At 39.6% G+C, this 26,689-nt stretch overlaps 1 protein-coding gene across 1 annotated transcript in view; it reads right to left on the minus strand.

The window, feature by feature from the left end:
* The window catches only part of dgkb (diacylglycerol kinase, beta), a 112,338-nt gene that overhangs the window by 48,699 nt on the left and 36,950 nt on the right, over nucleotides 1–26,689 (minus strand). The window contains exons 4-15 of the mRNA XM_084556818.1: nucleotides 22,428–22,566; nucleotides 16,130–16,206; nucleotides 15,559–15,579; nucleotides 14,787–14,934; nucleotides 9,533–9,670; nucleotides 7,375–7,424; nucleotides 6,431–6,505; nucleotides 5,436–5,555; nucleotides 1,622–1,739; nucleotides 985–1,073; nucleotides 519–635; nucleotides 141–239 (exon numbers count right to left, since the gene is read on the minus strand). Coding sequence (XP_084412944.1) covers nucleotides 141–239; nucleotides 519–635; nucleotides 985–1,073; nucleotides 1,622–1,739; nucleotides 5,436–5,555; nucleotides 6,431–6,505; nucleotides 7,375–7,424; nucleotides 9,533–9,670; nucleotides 14,787–14,934; nucleotides 15,559–15,579; nucleotides 16,130–16,206; nucleotides 22,428–22,566 — 1,191 coding nt within the window. The remainder of the gene's footprint in view (nucleotides 1–140; nucleotides 240–518; nucleotides 636–984; nucleotides 1,074–1,621; nucleotides 1,740–5,435; nucleotides 5,556–6,430; nucleotides 6,506–7,374; nucleotides 7,425–9,532; nucleotides 9,671–14,786; nucleotides 14,935–15,558; nucleotides 15,580–16,129; nucleotides 16,207–22,427; nucleotides 22,567–26,689) is intronic.

Genomic DNA, 26,689 nt, shown 5'->3' on the forward strand with positions numbered 1-26,689 from the left:
AAACAAACAAAAAAAGGTTGCCATTTCAGAGCTCAGTGGGAGAACACAAGCTGATGATTGGATTCTCGATAAAAGTGTGTCAAACAAGGTCAGATGCATTCACTCTCAGGACTGCTGACCAGAAAGGGGTGAAGTCTTACCAGGACAACGGGGCAGATTGAGTTGGGGGGCAGGATGTGATCCTTCAGGGGTCCACAATCACACTCAGGTTTCACGTGGGAGGCACACTTGTTATGGAGCTGGAGGAGGTGGCAGCCATTATTAACAACCAACTTGTGTCGATAACAGTACATGTTTAAGTGCACAGTTTCAGGTACATGCTCAGGATTTATTTGCATCACATATGTCATTGCCTCCGTTTTATTTTCTTAACTTGCAACTGCAAACAAGTGTCTTCTGAGTGTAAATTGGTGGGATGACTTGAAAGGTATCAGAGGTGCAAAAACGAAACCCTAAACAACAAGAAGCGGTGGGAATATAATGAGGAGGTGGCTGCCTCTCCTCGGGTGGCAGCTTACCGTGATCTGACACCACACACAGTGGAGACCAGTCAGGCCCTGGTAACACTTAATGGTTTTGTGACACTTGTCACACTTGGTGGGGCAGTTCCCTTCCACCCAGAAATGATGCATTACCTGCAGAGAGAGGGAGAGACAACATACAGGGAGGGAAAGAAGTGAGAAAAGAAACATGGTGCAGAAAAACAAGATGTATACAAAGGCAAAAGTAACACAACAATTAAAGAAAGCAAGAGGGAAAGAAAACAAGCAAGAAGAAAAAAGCATAACGAGAGCAAGAAAGAAAGAGGCCAAACAAATGATGGTGTCTGTGTCTCTAAACTGGGCTTATCCTGGTAATTAGAAATGCTTAGTAGCAGATTGAGTTGTTTCAATTCCATTAGAGAAAGAGAAGCCCTTGTCCTAAGCCCCATGAAGCATTGCTGATCCAAGCGTGCCAACTAGTAAACACTTCAATTAGACACACCTCTGTGTTTTTCTTGGACTTGACATAGGTTTTGATGCAAGATAGCGGAGCACGAGCCACGCAGCGCTCATGCACTGTATACTTGCAGACTGGGGAAAGAAAAAGAAATGCATTTTTAAGGTTATCAACAAGGAAAAGGGGAAATACCCAGGAAAAAGAATACAGGCTTTTGATACAGTTATACATAAGTGATGTATGTACACTAGGGTTTGAGTACTGAGCTGGACTGAAGGCGTGCGTTGCCAGTATTTTGTGAAACATACTCGTGTGTAGAGTTGGGTGAGGAAACAGCCACTAGAGTTTTAGATTTTTAGAATAAAGAACACATACAATAACAGTGATATTTTCTATTGTGCAGTGGTTCATTCTTTGTTTTCTTTTCTTGATAGAATTTGGCAATACAGTATTCTTTGAATTGAATAATATATATAACCTTCTTTTTATGTATAAAAAGAAAAACCTTCTAAAACATTTAATTAGATATCTATTTCAAATGCAGGTGAAAAATAAGATGTCAGTCATTTTTATGTAAATATGCATCATGATGGTACACTTACTGGCCAGTTACATTACATTGAATCTGTCTGGGGGAAAAAAGGGAATCTGTCAAAGCCTTAATAGTAAGTGAATTACTTACATGAGCAGCAAAGTCCCTGCTTCCCCAGTCCAATTAGCATGTTGAGACACAGGTTACAGTAGGCTGGCTTGTTGAAGTGCTTCAGCCTCCACACGTGTTGCCCATCATCTTTTACATTCTGCAGTGACAGAATGGACCACACGATTAATTGATTGAATGACTACTGATTAACTGAATGACTGACTTGATTTGCATCGTTTGCATTCTGGTGAGGGCCTGATTTAGGTGTCATGTAGCTTGTTGGTTGAATTTTGTACACATTTTTTGTTTTGTTTGTATTTTACTTTCCCAGTCTAAATTCAATAAATAGTAGGATTTTCCCACTCTCCCTTTTGTAGTGGTAGCCGTTCATAAAAATGTCGTGGTAGTTATTTCTGTTAAAGAAAGATGAATGCTCCCATCTAGTGGAAAAATTATGAACTGATGGCATTCTCATTTGTTTCGGGATCACACAGTGGCAGCAAGGGTATGTATGTATGAGTGTATGCAAGCAAGCTATATCACAAAATAAATAAAAACTTTTTAAATAAAATAGATAAACTTCACCAGTCACTATCTGGAATTGTTTTCTGATTATTATGTCCCGTAGCAAGGACCAGCAAGGCAAAATAAAACAGTACTGTTTAGATGCCTATTTTACATTTTCATAATTTTCCTAATTTATTTGACACTATGAAGCACAGTTATTTACATTGAGTCAGAATCAGTAGGGAAGTCTGCAATGAGGTATAAAACGAGCTGAGGAGACACCGATAAAGTCAATTTACACTTGCAGGATGTGAGAGAAGCTATTGTCAAGTTTTGGCTGGTGAACAGAAAACAGCGAAGAATCAGGGCACTTAAAGAACCATTTTAACAAAGCAGCATGTGTCAGAGCTTTAACTATTAACACCTTCAGTATTTCTTTTATAAAAATGAAACACGTCAGACTCACTGAGCATCCTTATCAGCAGCACCACAACTGGTATCTGATAGCTTTTGGCATGGGGTTAAGTGCCTTGCTCAAAGACACTGCATGATTCAGGGCTTTATCTGACCTCAAGGTACTGTAACACATGTGCATCAACATGCAACATAATTCATCTCCATCTTCCACAATGACCAATATGACAATGACTGACTGCTATTTTTATCTGATTTGAGAGAACGATACAAGTGGACATGAATCATATGAAGTTATAGTGGGTAACAATGTCCTCATGGATTCAGACAATGGACTCTATACTTGCCCTGTTAGACCTTAGTGCTGCATTTTACACTATTGATTACAATATTTTACGACAGAGACTTGAAAGTATGATCAAGATTAAAGGAACTGGTTAGACTGGTTTGAATTCTATCTGTCAGACAGATTCCAGCTTGTCCATGTTAACAATGATTCTTCCATATATATACAAAAGTAAGTTATGGAGTTTCTCAGGGTTCTGTGTTAGGGCCAATATTCTTCACATTATAAATGATCCGCTGAGGCAATATTATTAGGAAACACTACAACAACTTCCATGGTGTTATATATGAGGATATGTCCTTTAATTTGCACATAAAGCAAGTAACCACGGGCCTCATGTACAAAGACTTGCGTGGATTTCCTACTAAAGCGTGGCGCACGCTCAGATCCAGAAGCACATCTCCTTTGAACATCCCAATCAACGTGGAATTGAGTACACATGTTGTATCCGACCCCTCCCTATCCACGCCCACCTTTAAATTTAGACGCTACTCACTGGAGTGGAGGTGCACAAAAATTTACTCTTTGGCACACTGTCCTCCACGCACCACAATATTAGTTAATCACATATGATCTGTACATTGATCGAATGACAGTGTTTCATGTTGATATTTACAAATTCATCATGTGATAACGATAGTTCCGATTACATTCGGGAAACCGGCTCTCGCTGCAAATTACACTTTAATGTTGACCTGTTCAGATGCATTGTATGGGAATTTGATATACCTGGCTGACATGTGGAGGGTCAACCGGCATGGTCCCGATAGGTCAAACTAATTGTTTTCACATTTATGATAGTTTCCCAGCATCACCTCTAAGTGTCGCCAAAGGATCAACATCTGTAGGAGCCAGCGTACGCCAGCCATGACGTTGGCATGAGGCACGTACAAGTTCGCGGTCATTTCACTCTTGATACATTTGAACTTTTCCATGAAAGAGTACGTACGGAATGTTTTTGTGCGCATGCACCCTTCGTACATGAGGCCCCAGGACTGCCTTCTTTCACCTATGTAGTATCGTCAAAATTGGGAACATTCTGTCTGAGTGATGCTGAAAACCTAGTTCATGCATTGTGTCTTCTAGGCTGGATTACCGTAATTCATTACTGCCTGGCTGTCCAAATAGCTCTATAAAAAGCTCCAAATTGAATCAAACTGCTGCAGCAAGAGCATTGACGGAAATAAGCAAGAGAGATCACATTATTCCAGCTTTAGATTCTCTTCATTGGCTCCCTGTAAAATCCAGAATAGAATTTAAAATCCTCCTCCTTACATACAAGGACCTTAATGGCCTAGTCCCATTATATATTAAAGACCTCGTTGTACCATATCATCCCAATAGATCACTTCAATCTCAAAGTTGAGTCTTACTTGTGGTTCCTAGAGTTTCAGTTTAGAATGGGAGGTAGAGCTTTCAGCTATCAGGCTCCTCTCCTGTGGAACCAGCTCCCAGTTTGGGTTTGGGAGGCAGATACCCCCTCTACTTTTAAGATTAGGCTTAAGGCTTTCCTTTTTTGATAAAGATTATATTTAGGGCTGTCTCAGGTGACACTGAACCATACATTGTGTGTTACTACTGTATAGCATGTTAATAGCTGTGTAAAACACTCCTTTTCCCTTTCCCTCCCCTCCCGTTCCCTCCCCTTCCCTTCCCTTCCCTCCCCTCCTCCTCCATCTTCTTGTGAGTATCTCTGGCCTGTAGTTGTGTGGTTCTGATCAGTGGAGTTCCATACTAATCACCTGTGGTCCTGGTCACACATTCAATGATTAGAGTAGCTATAACTCACTTGTAATAGAACTACTGCTGTTAAAAACAGTAGCCCCTACTACTCTTGTTTATATCCATTGTTAATCTCTTATGTAACAGTATCAGCTATATCTTGTTTTAGTATCACGATTAGATTGTACATGTATGCTTTAGTCAGATGTGTGTATGTATATCTCGTTCCTCCTGCTCCTCTCTCCTCTCTCTTTTTCTGTCTGTACCCGGCTGGCCTCTAGCAGATGGGTCCCTCCATATGAGCTGGGTCCTGCTCAAGCTTTCTTCCTGTTAAAAGTGAGTTTTGTCTTGCCACCATCACCTTGGTGCTATATAAATAACATTTAATTGAACTGAACTGAGTACAATGAAGACTTTTGGCCATATGTTTTCAAACTTTGGATTTATCAAAAACTTTTACTTATGACCAATTACCTGCAAAAACAATAAGATTTCCCATCAGCCTTTGTTTTACTGTGTGTTGTGTGCTAATTAGCAAAAGGTGATATGGGGTTAATAGATGATAAACATATTAAGCATTATACCTGCTATATATCAGTATGTTGCCACTGTGAGAGCCTGTTAGCTATGTTAACATAAAAGCTGCCCCATGGCACTGCAGACTCTTCGTGACATTGCTAATTTATTATTAAAAGGCTACAGGTGAAGTAAGCCAATACACACATTTTTAACACCTGTGTACCTAGTTACTACTTCCTCTTCATCCTAGTCATCTAGTCTTCATCAGTTTTTTTCTCATCTTGTCAGGCGTTCTCTTGTTAACAAGTGATTAGTGTCATTAGTGAGTTGTCTCTGAGGACTCACTGTCTCTAGGCCCAGCAGGACCAGCAGTGGTATGGTGGTCAGGCCTCCCTGAATCCACTCCCCTAGTGACACAGTGCCATCGTGATCATAGTCAATCTCCTGCATCATTTCCTGGAGAATCTACAGTGGAGAAAAGAACAGTGTTTAAAAGAAAGGAAGTTAGTAGTTGAGTATGAAGGGGTACAGTCTTGAAGATGCTGTACAGGCCTTTTAGCAAGTTAATTTCTCTATATTCTGAAGTATTACAGGTTTGACATCTGTTATCTGTCCCACGTTGGCGCCTCGGTAATGATTCACTCATTCATTCATTTTCTGTAACCGCTTATCCTCTGGAGGGTCGCGGGGGAACTGATGCCTATCCCAGCTGTCATTGAGCGAGGTACACCCTGGACAAGTCTCCGGTCCATCATAGGGCTAACACAGAGAGACAGACAACCGCCTCGGTAGTGATGCCTCTTCTGAATCATGCTGATCAGCTGGTCTATACTTTATTCATCCTGGATGGTCATGTTGCTGTAGAAGTATTTGTGTATTTGAATGTTATACACATATTAAGATGAAGATAAAAATAAGAAGAGCCTTCTGTGTGTCCTTTTTTCCTGATTTTTGTCATTTTGTTTTGTCACTTCTGTTTCTCTTTTTGTTCACTAATTAAAGTTGGGCAGCCAAATGGAAAAGCTGGTGACAGAGGTCTGACTAGGGGCATCAGTACGGGACACCCCATCAAAAACAGGGCCACAGGGTCTAAATGATGGCATTGTTATTGTGAGAGCCTTTTGTCGTATTAAGCTTATTCAGGCACTCTGACTTTCTTTGAGATCATAGCCTAAGAACCAGGGTGATTATTTAGTGCTTAAGTTTAACCTGCCAAGTAAATGTTGGCCCCCATGAAGTAGAAATATCTAGTAGCACACCAATAGTTTTTCTTCAGCAAATCTTACCTACAATTTGATAATATTACTATTATCTGTTACTGGATAAAATGTCCTCCTTACTGGTTTCAGCTCTGTCACATCCCACTCCAGGTACTCTGCCACATGCATCATCTGGGAGATAATGTGCTCCAGCTCCTGCGGTGAGACCACAGACAGTCATTACAGGCACAAAAATACTGTATTTACCTTTCAGTGTATTGCAGCCTTACAAGTCGATGTCACTAAACGTCTTTGGTGTGAATAGACTGATAAACAGCCAGTAATAGCAGGTTGGGAATGTCATTCTACTACACAGAAGAGTTGTGCAGAGAAAAACAAAGGCAGCGTGGGTAGAGCTCCGAGGCTGATGGTTTAATTACAATGTTTGCTTTTTCTTTTTCTTTTTGGGTGGGGTGAGGGAGATGGGGGAATAAGGGGATGCCATTATTATCTAGTGGCAGACTAAATCACAATAATGCACTTTTGACTACTTTAAAATGTTGAGTATCAGTAAGACTGTAAATCGCGGATTATTACCTTTTGTTTATTCAATAATTGCGAGCATGACTTGGGGCAGACTAAATGAATATCTCTCTTTTCATTGTTTTCTCTTTGTCTTCTTGTCAATAATGCTTTTCTCCATCATTTTCTCTCCATTTCTCACTTAATACCTGGATACATTACAAAACACCCTCCATCAATTCTTAAACCCTGTAATTCCAACCCCCATACTCCGTCCTACACGCCCTCTACACATATACAAAAACACGAGTGCTCCTTCATTCATTTTTCCTCTTTTATTCTACACTGATACATTTACTTGTGCCATGAGTTGAACACTTACATGTCCAGATAGATACAGATATTAGATAGATAGATAGATAGATAGATAGATAGATAGATAGATAGAAAAAAGAAAAAGAAAAATTGTCAAAATCTGATCGATTTCAATATTCATTTTGTGGATGGGGCTGGTATACTTTTGCACATTACATACTAGAAATCACATTCAAATACATACTTACCGAGCTGTCCAAAGACCCATTTCCATCTGTATCATAGAGGCGAAACATGACTGTGAAGACAATAGACAAAATGTCAAGCTAGAGTCGTAGCACACCGTATTCTCCAAATTTTAGCCTCTGAAGTGAGAGCAGCTTTGACGCCACAGTGTGTGTGAATGTCACTGACTTTTTCAATGAATGCAAATGTAAAACAAAGCCCGTATCTCAGCAGCTGTCATCATTTGAATGCTTCAACTTTGAGTGTCTTCCAATTACTACTCAAAAGTGTCAACATGGAAACAACTCCTACGTCACAGCTGTGATTGGCTGATTCTTAAGGTCACTGCGTAACATATGTCAGCGTCATGTCAACAACAGCAACATCATGGTCTGACTGCAGGTCATTTCAATACTAAAGCCTCAGTGATCTGACCCACGACTGTCCCTGAGTGACCCTCCACCTCCACGTGTGCAGAGGAGGGAGGCTGCTGACGGCATAAAGAGTTGACGTCAGATGTTGGTTCTTCAGACCACTAATGAGGAGCTAATTGCCTGCTTCCTGAGAGGGTGTAACCCTTTGAGGCAAAGGGTGGTGGGTTTGGTGATGCCTGGTGTTGGGTGGATGTTGATGGATGGAGGCTGGCATCAGAAGGTGATTGTGGTGACCCACAGAGGCCCTAAAAAGGCAGTTATGTGCAACGGATGATGAAATACTGACTGCAGAAAAAATGTGTTGGAGAGAGAAAAGGAAAAGCTTTTCAATCTCCTCTTAAAATGAATTCTTATGAATGTACAGTTCCTAAGAAGCGCCATTCAATACCAGTAGTTTCCTCAAGATTTTCTGCTGGTGCCGTCTGAAATTAAGGCTTTTAAATGATCCCAATTAAAGCTTGGAACAAACTGCATTCACACTTATCTTTGAAAGATTGTATGGATCATATTGTATCAGAATGTACACAGCTATTAAAGTTCCACTTTTCTGAGTAGACGTCTTATTTTCAAGACCTTTTTAACTAATTACTGCTATTTCTTAAATTTTGTGATTTTTTTGTGAATCTTCTTGGTCCAACAAGACTATTTACCATTCTCAAACAAACCAGCAGAGGGAGCCATACACTACAGAAATACCACAATAGTGGACCAGAGAAGGAGATTAGGGATGCAGAGGGATGCATAATTGAAATTACTAGAGGACGCCCCAATAAGATGCGAAAGTGAGGCATCAGACACGCAGACAGAGAAGCTTTACGGAAGCTGCAAAGATCGCTTCCAGAAAAGTTTGAAACGTTTAAAATAGGGGTGGGACTCAATTAAAAAACATTAATCTAATTAATGAATGGCTCGAATCAAATAATAGACACAGAAGAAGAATATTGTAAGCTCAAGCTCTTTTAATGTCCGGAAAAATGCATTTAATTGCATTTCAATTCAAAACAGTAGAAAAAGAAAGAAAATACCACTGGCCAAAACTGAACAGACCTAAAGTGCCATATTGGGTACTTTAAGTAGTTTTTCAGAACAGTGTTGACTTTAAATGATTTAAAAAAAAAAAAAAAAAAAAAAGTTTGGGCTGCCAACATGTACTCGGACCGGAACTGCTAGTGCTAACAGCTCTGACTGTGCTCACTGCAACATGCTTGGCATTTAGATGGCACCATAGGGTTGAAGTGCTTTGGTGGTATGCAAACTCGATTCGAACTGCTTTTTATTCGATTCCTCTGTTTTGGTAGCTGTTAGCCGAGCTCTAACGTGTGCACCAGTGTAATTGTGCACTGACAAAAGTTCTGCGTTGTTTGGAATACAAACTGCGATTAATTTATTTGTAATTAATTAATCGTAATTAACGAGTTAAAGTCCCACCCCTAGTTTAAAAGACTGTGTTTCTTTTTTCGAAACCATAATGGATCATAGCATTCTCTGTAAGCTAGCAAAGATTTGTGGATTTGTCCTCTTTTACCCTCTGTCTTTTTCACTTGGGAATCAGTCTGACCTCACTTAGCCTGAAAAACTGTTTTCCACCCACTAAGGTTTAAGTCACCCCCTGACATTTCCTCTGCCTCCAGGTGTCTCAGCCGTCTGGTGTGCTATTCATCTTTTTATTTAGTGTTTCTTGCATCTCTGCGATTCACACATCTTAAGATTTACTTAACATTATTGTACCTCTCACTGCTATACTCACACTCAAGCTTGTCCTCAGGTCGCCCGCCCTCCAGCAACGAGAGGTAACACACTATGTCCTTAAGCTGCACCGTATCCAGAGGCCTGGGCAGGACAGGTGCCTTCAGAGGGGTCGAGTTGCCTTTGATGAGCTTCAGTCCTGCGGGGATACACAGATGAAAGGTCAAAACATCCTCCACAGTGCCTCTACTGTATTAGTTGAAGTGAAACTCATTGTGTGTAACGATGGAGTATAGATCAATACATGACGCTCAGTCATTAATACTAATCCTATTGATTTGCCATGGTCAGTTGATACACCTGCCTAACATATCAAATAGTTCTCACAAGTCAAATCTATATCTCAAAATCACATACAAGTAGTTTTTTCTTGATATTTTTGGCTTGTTTAAAAGTTTCAGTCCTGCACAGTAACATTTGTATCATAATTAAAAGTGGAAAATGTTTGAATACAGAGGTGCATACTGTACTGTAAGCACATTTAACCCTTGATTGACAAGATTTAAGATAAGAGAATCCTTTATTTATCCCACAGTGGGGAAATTTGCAGTAGGGGTTGAACGACTTCTAATTTTTTTAAGTCGACTAATATATAGTGAAAGTCGAGTTGACATCAACTAATTGCCGATGATGTCACCTGAATATATATTATAGCGTCTCACAGACAGAAAGCTGCAGAGGCTGTTATGCAAGTTTAATGAAGCTTGAACACTGTCAGCCGTAGCCTTAGTCAACACCATAAACACAGTCAGTCTGACACTTCTATGTGGCTCTCGCTCGGCAAACTCTCCGCTCTACCATAACTTCCATCTCTTGCATGGTACATTCATTGACATCAAGGACAAAAAACACACCTCAACAACCACAACAACGCTGTCAACTAATAGAACACAACAGAAGTGAACATATATACATGAGCTTAACAATACTGTGCACTGCAGATATGTTTAACCTATATAAATCAGCACCATCAGTAGCATTTAATAGTACTTCACAAAACAAGAATAGTGTAACTGACATTAAAAAAAAAAAGCAGTATTTCTCCAAAGCGTTTTCCGTGTACAGCAGCTAAAGGTCTAATAACTCTGACAATGAAATTCACCAAATTGTTGATTTTCAGCCCTCTTTTCTCTGTTACCACAGGGCATTTAGTTAAGTTGTTAACTGACTGCTGTCAAGAGGATTTGAACAATTACAGCGGTACCTTTGTTGTATTTCAGGGCTGACTTACATATTTTGCATATCACATCTTTAGTGAAGTATTTCCCCACACTTGATGAACTGCTGCTAGTTTGCTGCAACGACCCACTGGAGTCCTCACCTGTATTCTCGGAGGTGTCATTGTTGTTACTGTCATGTGATCGGTGACCAGTCGACTTGATGCTTAAAGCACACCACAGTGAAGCTGACCAATCTAGTTGACTAGTCAGTACAATCCCCATGTTGCAGCGGCATAAAAGTTTAAGTATAGTACACACAAGAGATGGAATAGTAAGCATTAAATAAATACAAAAAAATAGCAAATTAAATACAACAGCAGTTGTACACAAAGGTCTTTTAGGAGCAGGCTTGGTTGTACAGCGTGACAGCAGCGGGAAGGAAGGACCTGTGCTCCTTCACTCAGCATGGGTGAAGCAGTCGGCTGCTGAAGGTACTGCCCAGTGCCATGGAGGGGCAGCTTGTCTGCTGCTGAGATGCTGCTGCTCCAACAGACCACTCCATAGTGGATAGCTGATGCGACCACAGAGTCATAAAAGAACCTCAGAAGTTTGGGAGTGAACATTGGTTCATCGGTGTGTGTGTTTGTATCTGCCGAAATCCACCACCAGCTCCTTGGTTTTACCCACATTCAGCTAGAGGTAGTTTTCCTGGCACCAGACTACAAAGTCTCAAATAAGTCCTCTTTCATAACCTCAGGCTAAGGTTGAAGATATGCTTGAAGATCCCAGCCAGCTGATCGGAACATGAGTTCAGAAGCCTGGCACTGATGCCATCCAGACCCGCAGCTTTCCCGGCCTTAATCTTTCCAGACTCTCTCTTCACCAGCTGTTTATGGAGGGACAGGCTGGTGCCAGGGAGATGAGCACTGGTGGTCACTGGTGGGGGGTTAATGGTGGGTCTGAGGATGTGTACGGGGGAGCAGTGGAGGCGCAGGGTGGTTCTGTCCTGTGTGTTGTCTGAGGAGGGCAAGAGACGGGGGTGGAGCAGGTCACAGTGGGTGTCAAGGGTAGCAGTTACAGTAGAAGATGCACTGTCTGAGGAGGGACAAATGAATGATCAAATATGTTGAAGAACACATTCATGTCAATCACTCCTGGTCCCCCTCAGGCTGATGGTTGTATCTCTTGTGGCAAGAGGCAGTTTTAAGGCTTTTCCAGGCTGATGCTGTTCTGCTGCAACTGGTCCTTCAACTTCCTCTTGTATACCCATTTTCTCTCTTTGATCCTCCTTCTCCTGAGCTCCCTCTGCAGAGTCTTCAGATCATTCTTGTTTCAGATGGAGACACATGGGACATAAGCCTCCTTACCGTTGGCAATAAATAGGTCAGAGGTCTAATTGTCTCTGGTGGGGCAGTTGATATACTGCGTGAAGGTGGGCAGCATGGAGTAAATGAGGAGTAGGGCTTGTGGATGCTCTGTCTGCAGCCTGCATGTAATATATTTAGACTTCTGTGTTGACACAGAAGCCACGACGACAGCACAGACCCCTACGCAGACAATGCACACAACAGACCCTAGCGCTGTAACTGACATGCACCTCCCCAGAAAAAGTCTACCGCTGCGACACAGAGCGCATGAGCCATTACTGGGCTGCTTGGTTGTTGCATGTTTCCACTTTAGTATTTCCGGCTGCTTCTCCATCTCCACAATTTTCAAATTGATTGTTTTGGCCTTGCTTTTATATAGCGCTTTTCTACCTATTGGTACTCAAAGCGCTTTACAGTCATAGACACATCTACCCATTCGCTCACACACATTCACACACCAGTGCCACGCACTGGGAGCAACTGGGGGTTCAGTGTCTTGCTCAAGGACACTTCGGCATGTGGCACATTTCGGGGATCGAACCGCTAACCCTCTGGTTCGTGGACAACCCGCTCTACCTACTGAGCCACAGCCGTCCATCTTTATTGATCCGTTTTGGATCAATAAAGATGGAACACATCGAGGAGAGGATAACTGAGGAGGTTCGGCGATACAAACACTTGTATGACTCGTTTTTCGGCGAAGTTTCAGTCACCATTGTTGAAAGTGAAACAGGAAGTAGAAACAAAAATTAACCCGACTGCCAAAGGAGACACAGCGCCGACTAGCGTTTGGGTGGCGTTGTTACAGAGCGAGCCAGACTGATAGTATAAATGACTCGCATCAGTGCATGCTGCGTGTGTGAGTTGTGGCGTCTAGGTCCCGCAGTACTCTAAAACCGCCTTAACTGTGTGCAGAGGGTGGGTGTATTTTATGGTGATAATATATGTGAGTTCCCTGGGCAAGAATGGCTAACAGTTCAATGTCCTTACAGAGCTATTCCTTGAAAGTGATGTGCCAAGGGTTACACCATGTATCGTTAATAAACATGGCCAGGCCTCCACCTTTCCGCTTAACACCCTCCTTAGTTCTGTCTGCCCTCAACAACTGAAAACTGCCCAGTGCAGCATGAGTGTCCGGTTTTAATGCCGTTAGCCAAGTGTCCGTGAACAACAGCCATTAGCTCGCCCATCTTCTCCAGAAGAGATTTTACATTCTAGGTGATGATGGAGGGGAGAATGAAAAAAAGGACCATTTACCATTCTCAAACAATGTCTAAGTGAGGCAACCGCCACACGGACAGAGAAACTTTACAGGATTGTTTCCAGAAAAGTTCAGACACTTAAAAGACTGTATTTCATTTAATAACGTGAAACCATAATGGATCATAGCATCCTCTGTAAGCTGTGTTCACTTAAGTTATGAAAAACAAAGCTTCTCATTAGAATAAAATGCATACTGATGAAAATGTTTTAATTTAAACATCGAACACTTAATGAAACATTTGAATAGCTTATATTAAATCCATTGCTATCAGCTGAAAAAATGGCTATTATCTGAAGGAGAAGCCTGAAGGAGAAGTTTTTGATTTATCTTTCAAACCCACCCATGGTAATAAGTTTTGGGTATGAGATAAATGACTCCTTTGGTGGAGGGCTGGACTCACCCAAGGGTGAGAAGCACCAATATCTGGAAGTAGTTTGAACTAGAAATGATGGTCCTTATGCCCTATTTCCTTGATTTCATTTTTTCATTTATACTCTTTAGTTAGTTTGTTTTCATGCACGGAACAATGCATGTACTATACCAATTCCACTATATCCATCACCATTAACATATTCTGCGTTATCTATGTGCATATCTGACTATTAATAGGATTAATATTATGATCCACAAAATACCAAATTTGCAGTGCACTTGCTTTCTCTTTGTCCTCTCTTTCATGCATTTGTTTCTCTCTTCTCCTCCTTTACATACTGTACATACACTTTCTTACTCAATATACAACCACACACGAAGCACACCTTTACACACACCATATATAACTTCCTATGTTTGGGAGAAGTTATGTACAAGTATCTTAGTTCTTGTGTTACTTGTGTTCCATTAAAATAAATTAATGAATATCTCATTAATTTAGTTTACATCTAAAAGTAGTTAACTGTGAAAATCCTCTGATAATAGCAGTAGTAGACAGAGAGCCTGTCCCGTGTTGGTTTTCAGATAAACACACAGAAGAGTGGTGGGAGGGTGTATAGCTAAAATAATTAAATAAATGGTTCAATGAGGGCCAGTCAGCACACCCACATAGGCTGTTGTGTCATTTGAAACTCGTTCGTCATGACCACACAAAAGTGAGCTATTAGTATAAATGCTATAAACAAACGTGGCTATTGCCAAGACAATTGGCAGCCACTATACTATCATTTACGTTGTATGCCACTATCCTCGACTTAGCTGAAAATGAGTCTGAGAGATTGTCATAGTTAACAACCTAAAAAGTGATGGTGCATTTTTTTATACAGCAAAGACAGCAATGAGTTTGTGGAAATGGCATTCAAGTGTGGTTTTATTTAAGTTGACAATAACAATTAAATGTGCTAGTAGAGAATAACTGACAGTTTGACTGCGCTTCAGCAACAAAAGCAATGGTTTCTTATACCAGTAACTCCAAAACAAAACTTTCGGAACTGAGCGTCTGTTCTGGAACACTATTTCCTTTACACTTACCAGAGACTCTTGGTTTGTCAGAGGATGAGGGACTGGGTTTGGGGCCTTTGTTGCTAAACGACATGAAGAGGTGTTGACAGAACTCCTCAGGGAGTTCACTCTCCAAGAATGTTTGCATAAAGACCTTGAAGCCCTCAAAGTCAATCTCCTAAAAAAAAACAAGACAGAAATAGAGCATGTTGTATGTCATGGAGAGCTGTAGTTACTGCCTGCATGTTTCAAGGTAATGTAGAGAGTTTCATTGGAGTAGTTGCTTCAATCCAGGGTAAACTCAATTAGACTAAACTCAACTTAATGGTCCAAAAATTCTGCAGTTTAGATACAATTGAGAAGTGTGCAACCCACTGTAATCTGTAAGCAACCACTTTGTCTTCTTCTTTTGGGATTTTGGCAGGTTGACCTACTCGTTGTATTGAAGCCCTCTGCTGGATAAAAGTATTGACAACGAAAAACGTATTTTAAGGCTCTCTGTACATATAATTTCCTCACTTTTGATATTTGGATGAAGGTTTTTTTAGTAAACATCTTGTTGACATATTTTAACAAAATCAATGTTTTTAATTGATGACGTCGACGACTCGTTGCAGTATTTCCCTGTAAGTGGTTGCATGTCCCAGAAGTTCCTAGACTTTTATTTCTCACTATTAAAATGTGTTTTTGTTTAATTTTATTGCTGTATCTCTACTGGATTTGAGTTATTCAGCAAGGAGCTATGCGAACTCAGCAAAACACGGCAAGCAAATGAGAGAAACAAGGAAGAGACAGCAGTTACCTGGCTGAGGATTTCTTGCTTCTGTAAGCAGCAGCATGGGAAGAAAGACAGAAACTCAACATGTTCATGGACGCATTATGTAATTCTAACATTTAAAGTATTTGTTATTACATATATATCAGTAAAGTAACATTAATGCAAACACACATAGTATTTATCGTGCTCTCTTGGTTATTTGCTGTGTGCTATTGGAGTACCCAGAGAAGCAGAAACACTTTTTTAGTTCGTGTTTGTTCATCTTTTGAGCATGACACATTTATTCCATTTATTTTTAGAGCCTTTATCTCATCATTCTGCTTTGAGCTGAAATAAAGTATGAAACAATCACTCGAAGATTTGATGTTTAATTGTCTACACTTTGGTATTTAAAATCACGTTTTCATGTTAGGTTTGATAACAAACAGATGAATCAATTAGCAAATACCCACCAATTAGCAAAAATAAAAAATAGTCCTGTCACGTTTTTGTCAATGTGCAGAAAGTGTTGCATAGTGATGTCACTGTGTGCAGAGTTAGAGTCAACAGAATATAAGCTGTTACTGTTATGTATTGCATTAGAAACCAAACATACCTCTTCTGGATTGTATTTAGCCAACACACCATCTCCATGGAACTCCTGTAGAACATCCTTCAACTTCTTGGTTGAGTCTGAGGAAGCATAAAATACATGTTAGCATATTATCTTTGATATTACATTTATAGTCCATTTGTACACACAATGTAATTTTATTACACATTACTAATCAGGTGCATATTTTATATTTTACTGCAATTGATTTGGCTTGGATGTAGTATCCTGATGTCTGCAGAGAGTCAGAGCTGTGAAAAAGAATCCTACACTAGCAGCATTTTGAGTTCATTTTAGAGCATGAGGTGAAACCATGAAACTCACTTGAGACTAGCTTTTCTCACTAAGTAATTTTTGATGTTAACAAATAGATTAAAAGTAGATTAAGTAGATAAACTGATGCTACATTCTGGATTCGGGCAGCGTCATCTTGCAAGTTTGGAGACAGATTCTGCGCAGTATGGTCTGAGACGCATAGCAGTGTTATCGATGACCTGCCCACACTTCCACCAGACTCACTCAGGTCCGTCTGTGTACAGTCTCTGCTTGTGACCCGTAGGATCTCAGCTATCATATGGTGTTTCCTATTATATGTTTTGTTTGCATGAACCAGCATGCTCCCTAAGCCTAGCTTAAGCACCTTTATGTTTTGTTATTTTTTGCTAAATGCTCATCTTGTTGGTTTGCACTGGAATTTTGTTAGGTAGGAATGGTTTCAAGCAGCAGGGCTTCTTTCAAATAAGTGGGTATGGTGCATGTATGGGTCATTATATTAGTGAAAAAGGCAGACTAAACAAAACGTCTGTAAAACAAATCAATAACAGACTGAAATGGTCTCGCTGTGTTAGCACTCTATTATGGATCAAAATAACTTCATCAGACAGGGATTTGCTGCGATAACTGCAGCATGCTACAGAGAGTTTATGAGCCTTGCTGCTAAATCAATTTGCTGCGCCACAGATGCCAGGTTTTAATGTTACTGAAGTTAATTAGGAGTACTGTTTTCTCACATGCACCGAAGAGCCTGGTTCATGTCCAAGTATGAGCTGATGTCTGCTCATCCAAAATTCATTAAGATGCTTGTTTAAGCTCCTCTACAGGTTTATTTTGCTACAGAAAAAACAGGTCATTGGCTAGGGGGTAAGAACAAAGCACTGGTCAGTGTCACACACTGAAACTAAACAGTGTTTGCTCTGAGAGAAGTGTTTGTGGAAATAAACCCCTAACTGCCATTAGTGAAATTGAGCAGCCATGAAGTCTGAGGTGAAGGTGGTGCTCATAAAACTGCACGACATGAACAGACTAATAACCAGCTGTTGTTCTGGGAGTTTTGTTTTGCTTGTAATGAAGCAAGCTTCTCTTGAACATAAAACTTCACACAAACCTATTCATATACAGTTTCATCAGTTATTTTATACGAGTGGTAACTTCATTAGTATGTCATGGTAAATCTACAGTTTGGCTCACATATGTTTGGATGCTGATACATTTTGTGTTACTCTAGCTGATATTCAAGTTACAGTTAAGAAATGAATATGGGCTTTAAGTGCTGAGCCTCTTTGATTTGACTGAGTTTTTGAAGATTAAGAAGCCGAATATTCTGCAAGGACCGAGTCAGCCAATGGATCTCAACTTGATGTAGTTGGGTTTCACCTCTTGAAGACAAACTAAATGCATGAGGACCCACTAAAAACAAAAAAACAAGACAACCACTGAAGACAGTAAAGGAGTAAAGGAGTGGCAAAGCATGACAAAAGAGGAAGCCCCTTTTTGGTGATGTCAGTGAGTTGCAGATTTCTGGTAGTCATTGACTGCAAAGGATTCTGTATAAAGTATTAAAAATTTAAAATGTTAATTTTCCCCAATCACTTTTAAGCCCCTGAAAATATGGGCCTATTATTTCCTATACCTCCAATTTGGATGTAAATACCCTGTGTATTCGGGAGCTATGGTTAGTTTTAGAAACATAAGGTCACAGGTTCCTGTTGCCTTATGTCCATGGCTGTGATGCCTTGAGCAATCACCTAACTCCTACACTGCTTAGTGTGTACACACTGCTGTGTGAACGAACAGAGAAAAATAATTTGAATAACATTTCAAAAAATAAATATAAAGAATAAAGCTGATAGTTTGATAGCTTCAATATGTTTTGAGCAACAGCTAAAATAAAAGTGTAAAACTGTACCGTCTGAATTATAGTTAATAAAACCAGATTTTCTATTTGTATGTGTGTTTAAGCTCTCTCCCACTTGACATATTTTTTTCGCCTCCTGTGGTAATAGCTTTGCATTTTAGATTTTCTCAGGTTGCATTTGACCAACTTTGACTAAAAATACATATCTCACACAGAACTGACTGTGTGTCATCATTACTGACCATCCTTCTTAGCACAACATCTACACAAACCCACCACAGAGCACAGAGTGATTATGTATCCACTGATTGCTTGCCACATTCAGCAGGCAGGGATGAATTACAATGTTTTTTTCTTGATTTAATTTTAATGATTTAACCACTGTGTGGCACACTGCAATCAGGAGACAAAACCCATGGCATAATATTGAGCTTCATAAACACACTGAGCATTTTCTTTGTCTTCAAAGGTACAGTAATTGTCCTTCTGTTAAAACAGCACACTGGAAAACTGGTCACATTAGCTGTTATATATTGCATAAAGAGGAACTCTAATTGTTGTGAGTCAGACCTTTGGTGCCTGCCCAGGCGCACAGCCATTAAAATTTTATGAAAGTGTGCACAGCTCTCATTAATGAGAAGGAAGGGGGAGATACTATAGAGGGGAGATGAAGGGAGAGATGAAGTTGAGTCAGTGGGAAGCCCATTGCTTAGAGAAAAGGCTATTTTATAACCTGTGGCTGCAGAGGGCCACAAGGAATTGATTGTTGCAACGTGATCTTAAATCAGTTGCACGGACGCCTCCATGAACATGTCAAGATGGCTTGGTAAGCTCTTACTGTTTTTCATTGTTTCTCTGCCTTTTTTCCATGCACAGTTGTAATTTCAAGCATTTGTGAAACATGTTTAATTCAACAAACTCCTTCGCAACACACCAAAAAAAAAAAAAAAAAAAAAAACATCCACTAGAGAGAGCAGGGTTTCTCCTCAGAGTAAGTAACAATGTTCTGCTCAGGCTCAGAGCAACTGAGGAAAGAAATATGATTACAACACTGTTAGACTGGCACAGGAGATCCCGGGTGAAAAGCGTTAATTATTGAGCTGCATACTCATGCTCTGAATAGCAAATAAAAGAGAAAGCTGTCAAAATGACTCAAAGATGCAGGGTATGGAACTCAAAGTAACTCTGTATCAGCAGCGTAGATATAAGAGCTGAATATTTTTTCAAATAACACAGTAACAGTGTCTTTTTCTTTTATTAGATCCTATTTAGATTCTAGTCTTATCCATCATTAGATCCATCATTTGTCTTCCTACTAACAATTTACTGCAATTACCAGTTTGCTTTCAAAGTCTGTCCCAAACTATGTGTGGGTAGTGCACTGTATGCTGCAGTTGGCCTGCCAGGTATCGTCATATTTTCCATTCCTGGTACCGTTTCAAATGATGATGTGTCAACATCTTGAAGTGTAACATAAACTCCAGGCATCCAGAGCACAGTCTGGTGAGTAGGGAAACCATTTGTTGGACAGCAAATGAATCATTCAGAGCTCACCACAAACATTAAACTCCTGAGCGGCTTGAACTTCCACCAAGACCAAGTTTTATGGCATCAAAATGATATCATATATCATATAGAACAACAAGAGATGTGTAAAATTAACCACAGTGAATTACAGCTAACAGACACACTTTTGCTATGCTATCTGAGAGTTTGTGTGTGGTACGCGGGGACGTCAGTGAAAGCTTTGTTTCCATTTGTAAGGATGATGACTGAAGGCATGACTGAAGGCATGACTGCAGAAACCCTGACGGCTTTCCAATAAAGTAATGAAGTGAAAATGTGCCTCTACTCAAAATACACTGCCTAGCCAAAAAAAAAGTTGCCAGTTAACTAAGCAAATAGGTATGAGCCCCCTATTGGTAATTACTGCATGGGTGACTATCTTTCAGCTGGCAACCAGTTATTTAACCCCAACTGATGTAATGAGTAGCTCTGTCTGTGTGAGAAGGGCCAAATCATTGTCATGCATCAAGCAGAGAAAACATCTAAGGAGATTGCAGAGACTACTAAAACTGGTTTAAGAACTGTCCAACGCATAATTAACAAGTGAAAGGATAGTGGGGAACCATCTTCTTTGAGGAAGAAATGTGGTCGGAAAAATATCGTGATTGCTCGTGATCGCCGATCACTTAAACGTTTGGTGAAATCAAATCGAAGAAAAAACAGTAGAACTCAGGACTATGTTTAATAGTGACAGTAAGAGCATTTCCACACATACAATGTGAAGGGAACTCAATAGATTGGGACTGAACAGCTGTGTAGCCTTAAGAAAACCACTAATCAGTGAGGCTAACTGGAAAAAAGACTTCAATTTGCTAGGGAGCATAAAGATTGGACTCTGGAGCAATGGAAGAAGGTCATGTGGTCTGATGAGTCCAGATTTACCCTGTTCTAGAGTGATGGGGGCATCAGGGTAAGAAGAGAGGCAGATGAAGTGATGCACCCATCATGCCTAGTGTCTACTGTACAAGCCTGTGGGGGCAGTGCTATGATCTGGGGTTGCTGCAGTTGCTCAGGTCTAGGTTCAGCAACATTATGTGCCCAAAGAATGAGGTCAGCTGACTACCTGAATATACTGAATGACCAGGTTATTCCATCAATGGATTTTTTTCTCCCCTGATGGCACGGGCATATTCCAAGATGACATTGCCAGCATTCATGGGGCTCAAATTGTGAAAGAGTGGTTCAGGGAGCATGAGACATCATTTTCACACATGGATGGGCCGCCACGGAGTCCAGACCTTAACCCCATTGTGAATCTTTGGGATGTGCTGGAAAAGGTTTTGTGCAGTGGTCAGACTCTCCATCATCAATACAAGATCTTGGTGAAAAATGAATGCAACACTGTACGGAAATAAATCTTGTGACATTGCAGTAGCTTATCGAAACAATGCTTGGTACTTACAAATTTGAGTGTACAACACAGACACAAGGTAAGGGTTAGAAATGCTGTTTTTTTTTACTTTCTTAGCAAGAGTTATGAACAGGTCAACTGAGCACATTCTATTCCTAGAAAGAGATCAGTCCAGCTTATTTAGCCTAACAGTTCAGTTTCCACATTGCAGCTTGTTAGCAACCAAGGTTGCCATCAATATCCTCTATAATCAACATGGTTTTCGAAGATCAGAAAGGTAGCAGAGCTCAAATTTCAGCTTCTGTTTTTATAAATTTTTCTCTTTTATCACTTTGTCTTTATCAAGTTTATATCACTCTTTTAAACATGGGAGTATACAAGTATGCTTGCTTTATGCCAGGGTATTATTATTGCAACAGGCCAATACAATGACAAATACTATATATTTAATATATATTTAATATATAGAGACAATTATAATATTGCTGAATATTTTTCTACTTGTTTTTTTTTTATTTTTTTTTTTAGCCTTGCTTTCTTTTTCTTTTTGCTTCTTTTGTGATTTTGAGCTGTTTTGACAGAACAGACTCTGCCCTCTGCATGCTAAAATTATATACTACACTTCAGTTATTGCTACTTTGATCAATTCCTGATTCTCCCAAATTTTTTATTTGCCTTGTGTTAGCTGGGTTTATGACTGTTTTTGTTGTTTTGTTTTTTCTATTTTTGGTTGTGGTTTACCTCTGGCTTAGGTTTGTTCTTTATAGCTTATATTTTTGTACTTTTGTCTCATCTTCTGTACTACAACTTTTGGACTTTGTTATTGGCATTACAAGCACGCCTTCAGTTTTCCTCAACTGCTTTCTTCGTTTTACATTTGGGCTTTTATTTCTAAACTAAAAACCACAAAAAAAATAAATAAATAAATAAAAAAATCTGTGAACTAATCTTTATTGTAGTAGTTGTTCTTGTATAAAGCCCAGACATATAAGCAAGAAACTTACATGACTTATGAAAAAAAAGGTTTGTTTTTTGATCTGCGTTACATGTGGAATTGTGTTTGGTGTATGCTGTGTATGAATCTGTTATCTCAGGAACAAATACCTACATGAACAACTGGGAATGTCTTCAAATTTTCCACAAATGTGTACTTGTGTTACTGTACTTGCATTATGTCACCTGTTATTGAACAAAAACCAAAATGCTCTTAACAGAGTCAGACACAAAGAGAAAGTACTTCCTCGACTCACACTGAGTGTATTCCTGTAGCAAGGCAAATTCAGCTGGGGTCAGTGTGACCCATTTGTCCCGGCTGCTCATTGTGTAAAGGCCCGTCTCAGTGTCCACAGAGCATTCCCTGGGCAGTAATACACAGTGGGGCGCCTCACACTGAAAAACAACATCAGATCACCAGGCCCATTAACAACCGCACGTCTTTTTTTTTTTTACAATAAGAAACAGCAAAGAAGGTTAGATGCACCAACTATGTGGCCAAACTGGACACATGTGGATGCTGTCTTTAGTTAGCAAATAAATGCAAACAGTTGCTGACATTTAAAGACATACAGAGTAAAGAAATTCAAAGTCATAAATATTGTTTTGCCGTTTCAGCCAAAATGTTCATTTGTCTTTTGATCGCCACGTTATTCAAAACTTTAAAGACTTAGTATTTCAAGCATTGATGTTCATGTTTGTCAGCCAGGAGACATGTTTAAAGGTTCACATTTTAGGAAGTGTTATGGATCCACGTTATGATGCCCTCATGTCTACATACTTAAAACCCTCCAACCAAGAATTACATTTTTACTTATTAGAGCTACATAATGACACTTCTGAAACATAACACCTGGAAAAGGGAAATATTATCTATCATCCCATTTGCTCTTGATTTGGGGAACTTGGAATGCATTTGGAATATTCATATTACTGAAATTTTTGCGACTGATAATAAATATGACAAGTATGAATACATATGTGACAAATAAATATAAAGATTGTGTGTATGATACACTGTATGTGTTCTGTAAAAAAAAAAATAAAAAATATGTATCTAATGTAATGTTATGAACACTTTACTAATGATCAATTTATCATTTATATGCACAGTGGGCGAGAGCGCCACACAGGAAGAAGCCTGGCTGTCAACCATTGACTGTAGGTGTCAATCAACAGGTGACATTTGTAATGACATTTTTGACTCTCTCTCTGCAAGGTACAGGACAGATGAGAGTTTGTTAGACAGTAATAAAGCTAATGGAATGTTCTAAGATCATTCAGTAAAAAGTAATAGAATAATATTTGCACACAACTGTATAATAAACAATTCAGTAATGCAATGAAGTGCACATATGACTTATTCAATGGCTAATTTAACTATACATGAAGTACAACAAACTAAGTTTGTGGACTGCAGCATACTGTAGATTGACACAATGTGTGAGTCAAAGGGTGTGCAGAAATAAAACAAACAAACAAAAAAACAACATATAGTAACACAAATTCTATCTTTTCTGAATTCCAGCTCAAAATCAGCAGCGGTTGGTGGTCTAATGTTTGGCACTTCAGCAAAGGAAGGACTACGTTGTTGCTGTTTTCAATGGGATGGATCAGAGTTTCACACAAAATGCACTCCTCTCTAATGTTTGAAAGTCCCTATAGAGGGAGCTGAATTTTTGCACTTCTGTAATCCAACTTTCACACTTTTCAGAAAGAAAGACATGCATTTTTAATTCAGATAGTAGAGATTCAGTGTATTTTACTGCAGTTATGTTTTCTGAAAGTCTACACAAAATGTTATTACGCGAAACTGCAGCTGTTTCTTTCTTCATTTTATATCAAGTGTAAAGTTGAAATACATATTTCTGTTTCGCGTCACTCTGTGTTGTGTTTGTCTCATTGTTCTGTTGGGAAGATAACCTAACCTTTAAATCTTTATAAATGCTTTACAAGGCATAGATGTCCTCACTTTAGATGAGTTCACGCAAATACAATACATGTTTTATAACTACCTCAATTAACCATTAATTACAGTAATAAATGTTTATAAAACAGTTCCTTATAAATTTCAGACAATTCCTTAATAACTCATTTGAAAATACTTAAAAATTTTGTCATTATCATTTATGAATTAAAATATTCAATTCATAAATGATAAACTGAACACTAGTAAAGTATGAAGATACCATCATTAAACACATTATAAAGGTGCTTATGATGATGTGATGTAATTATACCTAAATTTATGAACTACTTACTAATGTCTATTAATTTAAGACTCAAGCTTTATAAATATGAATCAAGTATTTACTTTTTATTGCTTTACTAATGCTTTATAGTGTGCAGTTATTATAAAATGTTACTAAAATTACTAATCTGGGCATTAAAAGCATCGTTGCTGCTTTTCAGATGATCTTGCATCAGTCTGACTGCTTGCTATAATGGTAACATGATTGAGTTTAGACTAAATTGGCTTTTATATGCAGGTACTTTTATTCCAATATCCATTTTTCCTGTTTCCATTGTTTTTGTCTGCAGGAGATTTAAGATAGGAGGGTGCAGTTTTACAAAAATCACCCTCTCTACTTTTAAGGTTAGGCTTAAGTTAGGCTAAAGTTAGGACTGGCTCAGGTGACACTGAACCATCCCTTTGTTATGCTGCTTTAGGCCTAGGCTGCTGGGGGATGATTAACTGAGCACATGTCCTATATAGTCATTATCAATCTCTCATGTAACATCATCAGCTCTATGTTGTATTTGTATCATCATCAGATTCTACATGTACGCTTTAGTCAGATGTATGTATCTATGACAGATGGATGTTTATCTCGTTCTCTCTCTTTTTGCTCAAGATTTCTTCATGTGAGAATGTTTCCTTGTCACCATTGCCTTCGTGTTTGTTCTGGGGGTTTCAGTACAGGTTTTGTTAAGTGTCTTGAAGCAATTTGTATTGTTATTGATGCTAGATAAATAAAATTGAAAATTGGATTCATATTGAATTGAATTCATGTTAGAGATGGTATCTTGAAGCTGTGGTACCAGAGTGTAGACCACGATTCACTGATATTTGTCATTCATCAATTCAACACAAACCTTTGTCACTATTTGAGCTGCATTAATCATGGACATCACATTTTTGCTGCTGAGATTTATCTGACCCTGCTTTTCCTTCCTGTGTGGAATGAATGTGTATATGATTGTGTGATTGTGTAGGTGTCACTCGGGCATCTCTGTGTTTTTGTGTGTGTGTGTCTCATCGCCAATGAAGCATTTGACCCAATTACTGGGAAGTGAAACCCTAGATCAACAAGTGGATGTTCAATCTGGGTGAAAGACGGCTATGTGTGTTTACGTGTCTGGGTGTGAAAGGCATACATTGGCATGCTTGTAATTAAGTATAAATTTGTTTGTGGTTATGCAAGAGTGTGCATTTGTTCACATACATGTGCAGGAGATTCCCTCTTACCACAAGTTATCATAAAGAGGTGGATGCATACATAAGACCTGTATAAATTATAAGTTGAGCATCATTATTTTTGCAAAAACTACACAGACGAGGGAAGGCAGTGGTCAACACAATGTGCAGCCAGTAGTGCTGCTGCGTTAACTCGCTGGGTGTGTGGGAATCAGCCTCCCTCGCATAAACTTTGATCTGCCTCTGGAGCTAGAACTAGAAATGCTTTGCAACGTCTTCTATAATGTTTTGCACCGACAGCAAAACGAGGCTGATGGGAAATCTTGTTGTTTATCTTTGATTTCCACTGAGTCTAATTCTTATGCAGTGATCATACAGAACTGATGTGTGTCATTGAATTCCTGCTGTGCACTGCACTGTAATCATCCTCTTTCCGCTGTAGCCTGACTGCAGTGCCACCACAAAAACACTCAGCTTGCATCCTCTGAACGATCAAAATTCACCTCTGAAATTGTTATCTGATCATTGTCCTCCAGTGGCGCAGTGATGAGATGAGGTTTGGATCCAGGTGCAACGCGCCAGACAGAAGATCTTAGTTGCCATGACAAACAGATACAGTAGGTTGTGGCTACTGTGACATGAATGCACACCATGACTGAGATATCAACATGCCGCTCACCTGCTGCGGAGCTGGAGTTAACCACCAAGACAGATAAGGGAGGAGTCCTGCAGGCAGATGTTTTCAGATGAAGCTCACCACTCACAATCCTGCCATATCCTCCTCTGGATCTTCTGACAGTTGCAGCGAAAGGTGGGTGTTTATAATGTAACGGAGTGTGAGAGTGTGCGTCTATGTATGCAAGAGAAAAGCAGCAGCAGCAGCCCTCTCCACTGCATGTCAATGTTGAGTGTGTGGAGGGTTTTTCTATGGCTGTGTCTGGTCAGAGTAACATTGCCGGAGACGTGGAGTAGAGGAAGAGAGAGAGAGAGAGAGAGAGAGAGAGAGAGAGAGCACTATTATCCAACACTGCTCTGCCTGCAATGATCAGTTTCCATACTCCCGCTCGCTCACGTCATATCCCTACATCCCTCCCCTTAACT

Source organism: Chelon labrosus, assembly GCF_963514085.1.
Source record: "Chelon labrosus genome assembly, chromosome: 12".
NCBI lineage: Eukaryota > Metazoa > Chordata > Actinopteri > Mugiliformes > Mugilidae > Chelon > Chelon labrosus.